Consider the following 11,067-nt stretch of genomic DNA (forward strand, 5'->3'; position numbering starts at 1 on the left):
ACAATTATGGGCTGTCTGCAAAGGAGAGTACCATCTGTATCCAGATAAGGAGCTGTGGAGTTTGAACAAAGTGCAAGGACTATTCCCTTTAATTTGGGAAAAAAAAACAGATATCTTATTGTCTGATCTTGTGACCTCTGAGAATTCTGTTCTCTTTAAGGATATGATTTCTCTCTCATCACACCCAAATTGGATCAAGGTAAAAAATGGAAACAAAGTAAAGACTGACGGAATGCTATCTGCAGGGTGGGGGTGGGGGAGGGAAGAAAGATTGGGGGAAAATTGTAAAACTCAAATAATATCTTTAATAAAAATAAAAAATAAAGTGGAAAAAATTAAAAAATAAAAATAAAATAAAACTCTATCTCATAGAATTCTCATTTTCCTTTAAAGACACAGCTGTGGTGCTTCCTTAGACATGAATGCTTTCCTGAACCCCAAACTAGTGGTGCCCACCTTTCCCGGACTTCCTGGTACCTAATTATACTGTATATTTGTGTATCCAATTATTCTGGGTATATAGATGTAGAGACAGATAGGATTACTTTGTATAGACATGTATCTAATTACTTTGTTCATATGTGCATATAATTTTTTTGTCTAGAGACTATTTCATACATGCCTAGTCCACATAGTCCATATCCTTGCCTATAGAATAGTGCATATATAGCAATACAGTCTTGGCTCCCCCCATTTGGAAGTGAGCTCATTATTAATAGGGTCTTTTTTCATTCTTTATGCTTAGATTATCACTACCTATCACCAGTTATAGATTAGTTGATTTATTAATGAAAGTTGTTCAATAAAGATTTGAGAGGTCCATCATCTGAAAAATGCACATTTGACATCAGAAGATTGTTTTGTCTCCCAGCATGTATAATGTGGCCTGTCTCTAATGGTCCTCCATGAAAATCTTGTGATTCCCCAGGATGGCAGCCAGGTGACCCTGGGGGGTGGGGAGTGGGGTTGAAGGTTATACTCAGATAGTGGAAACCACAATCTGTGTCCTGTGATGGGCTGGGAGGTTGTCGCTCAAGCACCAGCTTGGCCACTTTCTGGGAGACCTTTTCCACCTTGGCCACAAAGGGATGTTTTGGGAGGTCTTTTTTTTTTTTTTTGTTCACAACAACTTTACAAGTTCATCTACAAAGGCCTGGAGGGATCCCAGGCTATGTTGTTGGAGAAACCTCCCACAGGGATGAGCTCCCATGCCAATCCTTAATGGAAGGGAGCTCCTTGAAGGCAAAGATTGTTTTCAGTTTGTCTTGAACAAGTTAAGGTTCAGGCTCTTTGTGTATATGATGGGGCTAATAGGCCTCCTTTTGTTTGGCATTCCAAGACCTCCGTCACCTCCCTCATCTTTTTCCAGTCTTCTTTGATCAACACGTGTCCCTATGCCCACATTCTCTGCAATCCAGTGACACTAACCTCCTTACTGTTCTTCAAAGAAGACCCGCCATCTTCTGATTACAGGTGTTTTCACTGACAACCTCCCCCCTTGCCTGAAAAATGCTCCTTTTTTACCTTTACCTCCTGACCTCCCTCAGTCTCAGATACAAGACATCTTTCCTGACCCCCTCCCTTAATTCTGGCCTCTGAGATGGTCTCCAATTTATCCTCTATATAGCTTGCCTCTTCATAATTTCTTGCCTGTTGTCCCTCCCAATAGACAGAAATTCTCAAGAGAAGAGTCTGTCTTTTGTCTTTCTTTGTAACCCCACCCCCCCGATATTAACACAGTATTTGGCACAGTTTATAAATAAATGATTTGTACCAGCAACTTTGGAGGGTCCCTGTGAGAGTTTACTGGTGACAAAGTAAAAGGAACTTTGGACCTGTGGACAAAAAGCCCTGCATTTGAATATGACTGCAGCTGCTTATTAGCTGTGTGACTGTAGTGGGCAAGTCACACAGCTTCCATTTGCCTCAGTTTCCTCATCTGTGAAATAGGAATAATAATATATTAAAATTAAAAAGATTGTTTTAATATTTAATATCAATCAATATCATTCTAATTCATTTAATTCCTATATTAATGATGAATATGTTTAATATTTATTAATAAATTATTCTCCAAATAGGAATAACAATAAGATTGCCGTGGTTATTGTGAACATCAAGTGCTAAAATACTTTTAAAGCATCAATTCTCTTTACTACCATTTGTAAGCTAGCTAAAATGTGGGAGAGGAGAAGGAGGAAGAAGAGGAGGAGAACTACTGTAATCTTTCCTAATTTCTTTTGCACTGTTGCTTTGAACTAGACCTGTGAATTTGTGAGAATAGGAAACTCACAGTTGAGGGAAATCTTACCAGAGTAGGTCTGGTAGGATCTTCTTTGCACCTTCTAGTTTTGGAGATTTGGGACAGGTTTAGGGACTCAGCCACAATCACTCATTATATTTTAGAGGCAAGAACTCCACTGTCTTCCTTAACATCAGGACTATGCCTCTCTCCATTGTACCACTGCTGCCTCTTCCCTTTCTTACTCAATAGCTGTTGCATTTCTAAATTGGCATGTTGCTTTCCATATATCAACCAGAAGTGAAAAAAGGAAAATCTAATTTTTTTCGAGATGAGAAGAATATATAGAAACCTAGAGAAGAGATTTAATTTTCTCCCAAGGAATCCATGGGACTGGCCTGGAAATTCCAACTCCATCCTCACTCTGTATGGGCCGACCAACCAGATGCCATTTTTCATGAGCCCAGAATAAAGTTCTGAGTTTTACGTCCCATGATAGGCCAGTCTCTACACCCCCCCCCCACGACAGCTCATGGGAATAACCCACCAAGGGATCCTGCTGAATTTATTACTAGGTTCTTGTTTCTGAATTTAATTATTGCTCAAAGACTCTCATAACATAGATAGAGACCTCCAGTTAATTTATAGAAGACTGAGTGTGAGGTCCCAATAAAGACAGAAACCACATGTACCTCCTTCTAAGTCTAAAAGAAATGCTTTCAGAGATTTTAGGGAGGAAATTAGACCAAAAGTCATTATCTTGATGGAAATTCATTGTCACATAGATAGAAAATTGGTTGAAACCTTGGAGACCATCTGATCCAGTCTCTTTTCATAGAATGTAAAACTAAGAGCTACCAAGGAGCAGGAAGGTCCCAAGGTCCCACGGTCATTCAGTAGTAGAGGCACCATGGGAAGCCAGGTCTTCCTATCATTCCTGCTGCCATATCAGCCAAGTAGCACAATAGATAGGGGATCAGACTTGGAGCCATGAAGATGTGAGTTCAAATCCAGCCTAAGACATTACCAGTTGTGTAACACTGGACAAGTCACTTAATCTTCCTTATGTATAACCTAGGTAAACTATAACACAGATCTCATATGAGATAACAACTGAGATGTGCTTAGCCCCATGTGATGTCATGGTATTGTGCACTCTCTACCAATGAGGATGACTATGGGAAGCATGTGTTGGGGAAGGGATTAGGCAGAAAGGAAAAAGAGTTCTATTTCGGACACCTTGAGTTAAGCTATCTCTGGGAAATTCAGTGGTAATGAAATCTAAGGGAGCTGATGACATCCTCAGGTGAATGAGTGTAGAAGAATAAGAGAAGAGGTCCCAGGAACACCTGAAAAGGAGACTGAGAAGGAATGATCAGAGAAGCAGGAAAAGAACCAGGAGAGAGTGGGGGTCCCAAAAAACCACAGAGGACACAGTTTCAAGGAGGAGAGAGTGATCCAGTTTCCAAAGCTGAAGAGAGGGTAAGGAGAAGGAAAATGGAGAAAAGTTCATTGATTTTAGCAGCTAAGAGATCATTTGTCCCTTTACAAGGAGACTTTTGGGGACAATAGAGTGAATAGAGTACCAGCCCTGGAGTCAGGAGGACCTGAGTTCAAATCCAGCCTCAGACACTTAGTAGTTACCTATATAGTTACCTGTGTGACCTTGGACAAGTCACTTAACCCCTTGCCTTAAATAAATAAAGAAATTTTTGGTGTCATGAAGCTGGTTGGTGGTGGTTAAGAAGAGAGTGATGGGAGAGGAAGTTAAGGCATCTATTTTAGATGTTCTTTTTTGAGGAGTTTAGCTTTAAAGGGAAGCAAATATAGGAGGCTCATTAGTGGAGATGGAAGGATCCAATAGGGGATTTTTCAGGATAGAGGAGAAATGGACTTGTTTGTGAGCAGTAGGAAATGAGTCACACACAAGAGAGGGAAGGATTGATGATAAGTGACAGTTGAGATGCCAAGAGAGAGGCCATCATTTGGAAGAGATGGGATGGAATGCGTTCACCTGAACAAAGGGAGTCATCAAGGTAAAACAAGGTCCCCCCATCACATCAGACAAGGGGAAGGGGAAAGAGGCAGAAGGCACTTGAGGGATAGGAGATGAGGAAGAGGAAAAGAGCTACTCCCAGAGAAGGGTCTGACATTTTTTTCCCTTTAAAATATGAAGCAAGGTTCTCAGCAGAGAAAATGGGCAGTGAGGGAGTTCAAACTATGTCCTCAGACTCCAGATCCCAAATTCTTTGCACCTGCTCATGTTTCCTTTCATGACTTGGAGGTTAGTAGAGGCCAAAGTCTCATCTCAAACTTAAAAGAACTCAGATCTGAACAACTCAAGAAAGCCCTGGTAGATAATTCCACATCAGCTAGAACAGAGCTTGAGGGCATGGACGAACACCTGGAACTGCCCTGTGATTTTTCACTTAATTTTTCTGCTTCATTGTGAGAAGCAGCCCAGAGGAAGAAGGCCTAGTGGTGAGAGAACTTAGGGTAGAGGCAGGAAAACCACAGAGGAAGCTCAGTTCTGCCAACTGTATGACCATCATGAAATCCCCCAAACCCTTTGGACCTCTGTTTGGTCATTGGAGAATGAGGGTTCTGGGCCTAAGTCAGGTAGCTTTGTGTTTGAGCCATGGTCTCCTTTGACCATTAGTCTGGTGAGGCCTAGGAACTCTCTCTCTTAATCATGTTTTTCACTGAATAAAATAGAATACATAGGATTATAAAAAAACTATTTGAAAATGTAGTTAACAAAATATTATTGCTAAAAACAAACAAACAGGGGCAGCTAGGTGGCCCAGTAGATAAAGCACTGGCCCTGGAGTCAGGAGTACCTGGGTTCAAATCCGGTCTCAGACATTTAATAATTACCTAGCTGTGTGGCCTTGGGCAAGTCACTTAACTCCATTTGCCTTGCAAAAAAAACTAAAAAAAAACAAAAAATAAACAAACAGCATTACTTGGTCTCCCTGGGTCTTCCTATATCCATAAGGCCATTCTTCTAATCCTTTTTTCCTATGTCAACCTCATACACATACACTGTCCTCCATGAGTTTCAGAATCACCCAACATAGTTTCATGTTTTCTTAATTAAACAAACCAAGTTCTAATTGCTTTGTGTTCCTTCTGCCTGGCTCAATTACTTTTGGAATTTTTTATGACCCTTCAGGACTCAACCCAAATGCCACCTCCTTCATCAACCAAGCTTTCTCTTGGACCTGTAAGCGGAGTTGGTCTCTCCTTCCCAAAAGGAACAATGTCTTTTCTGTCCTGGTTTTGGGGATCTCTGTGGGTGCCATCCTTCTGGGTGAACCCATCTGATCATCGTGTCCAAACTGAAAACTGCCTGAAGCTGCTTGTTAACATTCAGAAGGCTTGTGATTATTTAATTTCCTTTCCAGGAAGCTATGGGGTACGATGCTAAAAGAATTCAGCCTGTCTTCTGAACATATCTGTTCCTTTTATGATGACAGGGAGGTCACAAATTTATGTTGGAAAGAGTTTTCTCAAAAAGATCTGCTCCAGAGTATAATTAACTGTGCTGACAAGGGGAGCTTTCTCTCTCTCTCTCTCTCTCTCTCTCTCTCTCTCTCTCTCTCTCTCTCTCTCTCTCTCTTTCTCCCTCTCTCTCTCTCTTTCCCATTCTCTCTCTCTCCCATTCTCTCTCTCCTATTCACTCTCTCTCAGCAAAGACTGGAGAACCCTTTGGGAGGGGCAATGAGAGAAATCCCTAAGGGAAGGAGTTGTAGGCTTCCATGACGTCCCTGCCATAGAAACAGAAGGCTTCGCAGACCACATTCTCTCTCCTGCTTCTTGCTTCTTTCTTACCCATATCAGAACCATGGATGGAACCTTGCCAATTCTCCCAAATCCATTTGGCCAAGAAGACCAAGAACTCATTCCAAGGATGTGAAGCAGACTTTGCATTGCTTTTTCTTCCATGGGATGGGCTCCAAGTGAACAGGGTTCCTTTTAATGTCATGTTATTCCATTTTAAATATCAAAGATATTCACGTAAAATGGTGTAATGGCATGGAGACAGGAGAGCACTGGATTCAAATCATGCCACCACACCAGTACTTTTCAGCTGTGTGAGCAATGGCAGAGAACAGAATTTATTGGAAACTCAATGTCTGCATCTTTAAAAATAGAGATTTTAACACTGGTACTACCTCCTCCAGGACTGATGTGAGGATTCGAGCTGCTCTGTTGTCTTCCCCTTTAGATTATAAACTCACTGAAGGCAGGGGATGCCTTTCCTTTTCTTAATTGTATTCTCATCATTAGCACAGTGTCTGGCAGGGCCTTGATAAAGCTTTCTTGGATTGGATTAGAGAGGTAGCTAAGTAGGTAGGTAGGAAGGTGAGTAAGGAGATAGGTGCATATGGATGGTTAGAAAGGGAAAGAGATGGTGAAACATAGATGGATGATTAGGCTAATAGACAGATGAATAGAACAAAACAAATTAAGAAAAGGATCAAAAGATGCTAGAAATAGATATATGGGAATATATAGAAATAAATTGAGAGATATGTGAGGAGATAGATTAAAAACCAACATTTATAGATATTTACATAGCAAAAATAGGTGGAAATGTTATCATTTGACATTAATTAGATAGAAGATGGATGCACAGATAGAAAGATAAATTGATAAAGGGTAGAGAGATGGATATACAGTAGTGGACAGATAGATGGATAGATAGATGATAGAAGATATATAAATGAATGGGTAGATAGGGTCATAGATAGATGGAAAGAGGGATAGATGAATAATCAGACAGAACATAGGGAAAGAGAGAGAGACAGAAAGAGAGAGAGAGACAGAGACAAAGGCAGAGAGACAGAGAGAGAGACAGAGAGAGAGAGAGAGAGAGAGAGAGAGAGAGAGAGAGAGAGAGAGAATAGATGTAGATCACAAAATACTTACACTGCAGTAGGGGCATGAGGTGGGGGGATATCCAAGGAAATGGAACAGTCCTTGACCTTGATCTCAATGTTTACATTCGAATGAGGGGTTCAGCAAATAAAGGAGCACTAAAATACTTATAAAGTTTTTAGACACTTTAGAGCATTCTAATAATTTTACAGTTTCTGGTTTGTTTGTTTGTTTTAGTTTGAATTCCCTTAAAAATAAGAAGACTTACAAGCAGCCCAGTCTTTTTTTAAGGCAATGGGGTTAAGTGACTTGCCCAAGGTCACACAGCTAAGCAATTATTATGTGTCTGAGGCCACATTTGAACTCAGGTCCTCCTGACTCCAGGGCTGACGCTCTATCCACTGCCCCACCTAGCTGCCCCTAATATCAAAATGAGGTACCAGTCCAGTCTTTTTAAACTAAGTCTGGGATTGGAGGGAGGAGAAAACTGTTTGAATTTCCCCTTGCTCACTTCCTAGCTAGGTGACCTTGAACTCACCATCTCCATGGCCTGATTTCTTCCTCATCAAAAATAGAAATAATCAGAGCAAGTGTCCTGGCTGTGTTGAGGATCCCCTGGGATCTCCAAAGGGACAGTGCTTTGTAAACTTGGAAGTTTCTGGCATCATTCCTGTTGTTGGTCTCACTGTCATCTAATATTCCACAGAGTTCCCACCGATGCTGTTGGCATTCCCAGAGCTTTATCCCAACAGCTTCTGTCTTGCTAACTGAAGCAGTGGCTCAACCAGTTTAAACTGAACTGTCTCCAAAGTCATTCAGAAACTCATTAAAAGGGAGACCCAGTGCTCTACACATTGGCAGCCTCCCTTGTCTCACCCTCCTTTCTGTGCTGAAGAAATTATTTGAGTCTCTGAGATCCATGGCCTCCCATGGCCCCAAAGCAGGGACCTCTCCTTCCCCATGTACCAGTTAAAAGAAACCATTTCTCAGCAGTGCTGCCTTTTAAAAGATGTTCTGTTTCTCTGAATTCAGGGTCAAGGGCATCCATGGCCAGCTTAGAATACCTACTAACATGGCGACTGGGCTCAGCATGGAGAGCCAGCCTCGCAAGAAGAACAGGCCCCCCTCCATCCTCTGAGCTCATGTTACTTGAGGATCAGAAGCTGTGGACGTCCGCCCAAGCAACTGCCTGGGAACTCGGGCCTCTAGATCTTAAAATGGCTTTGAAATTGGGGGGGGGGGAATGAAGAGCAGGATGTGTGTGTGATATGTTTGTGTCTGTGTGTGTTTGTGTGTGTGTGTGTGTGGTGTGTGTGTGTGTAGGGTACCTTTTTAAAGTTCTAGAAGAAGCAAAGGACAGATAAATCCATATGGTGTATTTCATATAAATTACACATAAATTACATATAAATCACACACTGATGGGTGTGATTTCTTTCTAGACAATGAGGAAATTGAAACTCTCCCCCCTTATTTCTCCTCCCACATCAGTTCCACAAATGCAGAAGAATAGACCCATTCCCTCAAGGAGATTCTTCCCAGAGATGTTAAGAGACCCTTGACAAGGGCAAATAGTCCTCTGGAGTGCCAAGGAGAAAGGGATGGAGCTGCCGTATACCCCCCTTGTGATCGAAGCTGATAGAGCTGGCTCCCACCCTAGGAACTGTAGCCCAGCCCAGCAGCCATTTCTGAAGAGTTGGGGTTCTCTCTGGTTAAACTCTCTCTCTATGGCAACAAAGAGACCCCTTGAACTTCAAGTCTGCTTCCCCAGACAGCTTTAAAAACATGAGTCTTGGATGGAGCTTAATGGCCCAGGTGAAGGGCAGCTCTACTGGCTGGGCAGAGATCAGAATTTGGAGTCAAAAGACCTGCAATCCAAACCCAGATCTACCGCTCATTTCCTGTGTGACCTTGAATGAGTCACTTCTACTTTCTGGTGTCTGCTTTTTCATTTCTAAAATGAAGGGTTAGGAATAAGTATTTTGTCTGCATTTTTGTTATTATGCATTTTTATTGGTCCTTGCCCCCCCCCCTTAGAATTTAGACTCCTTACCAATGAGATTTGCTTCCTTCTTTAGAGACCTAGCACTTAGTGGACTGGGAGATGACTTCATCAAACTTATTGGTTGTTCAATTGCAGATCTCTCCCCACTCTCTCCCCACTCTCGATCTCTGAGCCCCTGTTTGGATCCCAAATCCACCTGGCATGGCCTATGCAGCCTTGGGTAAACTTCTATCCACTCTCAGACTAAAATCCAGGACCTTAGCTCAAGGCCATTGATGGATGGAAAGAGGTTGGGGAGACCTAGTTCTTCTCCCTTCTTCTGGGTAAGTCGATCTCTATATAGCATCAACTTTCCTGGAGCTTATCTCTAAAACTGAAGAGTTGGGGAATGAGACCTCAGAGGATGGCGACTCTAATATTCTTATTTTGCAGGTGAAGAAGCAGGCAACCAGAGCCCTAAAGGATTTGTCCGCAATTCCACAGGAAGTGATAACCCCTCCTATTCCAAGACATTTTACCAACTATCACCACACTTTTTAATTCCATGGCTCCCAATTTTTGATTCTGTTTTGGGACCTTTAAGTGTCTTGGGTGGCAGGGGCATCTAGGCTCAACAGTTTTCAATTTTGGACTCTATCCCCAATTGTTGCCAATGCTGCCCCTGAGATGAGAGTTGAGATTCATGAGGAAAGCAGAAGTGGGAGCCCATGGGGATGCCCTATGCCAAGGAGGGAAGGGGCAACAAGGGTTTGCCAGGCACAAGCCTCCAGATCCTTACCTCCAGAGAGTCATCCGCATTCACCATCCAGCAGTCTGTCCAGGTGGCCACAATCAAAAACCCAGTAGAGAAAAATGCCAAACAACATGCAAAGTACTGGAGAAGGTCCCTCATCCTGCTGGTGAGTGATCGGTCTTCTCAAGATTGTGACCCAGGAGTCTCCTACACTTTCTAAAGAGACCTGACTCCGCCAGTCTCTAGTTTTTGAGGACTCAGTGTTTTCTGTTTCTCATCACAGCCTTTGGAAGCAACCTTCAAATTGTAGCCAGAAAATAATCCTGTGCCCTCCTCAACCACCAGCCAGGTCAGAAAGGTCATTATCCTGAACAAGCAGCAGCCAATCAGGAGGAGGAAGGCCAGGTCAAGAGCCAGTGAGGTCTTGAACAGGATAGGCGAAGACCCTTCTGTGGCACCAGATGCCCAGGCTGGAGGGTAAGACATCCATGGGGTGATGGTCCCTGGCCTCTCACTGCTCTTGCACCAGCTCCAGGAAGAAGATGGAGAGGAAGAAGTCTGTGCCCAGCCTGGAAAGTGTAAGCTGATCTCCCTGGGGCCTCAGGGAAAAGGGGCTATTACCCTCCCCTGCTAGATGAGGACTACACACTTGACCGGGCTCAATTTTATTATTAGGACTATTTTAATATTCACTCCGTACTTAAGACATCCTGGTCTCTGATGAAAGAGCAATAAACCAACCTTTGCCCAGGGGAGTTTGCATTCCAAGTGAGAGGGCAGTGACAGACCAGTAGGTCCTGGCTCTCGGGGGAGGTCAGGGCTGGGCTGAATTCTCAAGAAGGAAAGGAAGAATTTAAGGGAGCCTTGGGTAAAAGGGAGGCAGAAATAGAATCGGAAAGTTGTTGCCCCAGAAATAAGAATAACTGTATTAAGGGAATCTTTAATATTTGCCAAAGCTTTTCCATATTTCTCCATTTTGTTCCTCTTAATAATACTTTGAGAGAGAGAGAGAGAGAGATGCCATTTTAGCCTCATATTTAATATGAGGAAAGTGAGGCTAAGAGAACTGAAGGGACTTGGTTAAGGTCACACAGTGAGAAAGGAATTTAAGGCAAGATTTTAGGTTTGTTTTTTTTTTTTTTTTTGCAAGGCAAACGGGGTTAAGTGGCTTGCCCAAGGCCACACAGCTAGGGAATTATTAAA

General features: G+C 42.6%; 1 protein-coding gene across 1 annotated transcript in view; it reads right to left on the bottom strand.

Annotated features, from left to right (window-relative positions):
- CLDN16 (claudin 16) overlaps positions 1–10,512 on the bottom strand; it is a 36,352-nt gene extending 25,840 nt beyond the window's left edge. The window contains exon 1 of the mRNA XM_074190646.1: positions 9,910–10,512. Within this exon, the coding sequence (XP_074046747.1) occupies positions 9,910–10,023 (114 nt within the window). The 5' untranslated portion in view covers positions 10,024–10,512. The remainder of the gene's footprint in view (positions 1–9,909) is intronic.
- Between the last annotated feature and the right edge of the window lie 555 nt (positions 10,513–11,067).

This window comes from Macrotis lagotis, chromosome 6 (assembly GCF_037893015.1).
Source record: "Macrotis lagotis isolate mMagLag1 chromosome 6, bilby.v1.9.chrom.fasta, whole genome shotgun sequence".
NCBI classification, from domain to species: Eukaryota; Metazoa; Chordata; class Mammalia; order Peramelemorphia; family Peramelidae; genus Macrotis; species Macrotis lagotis.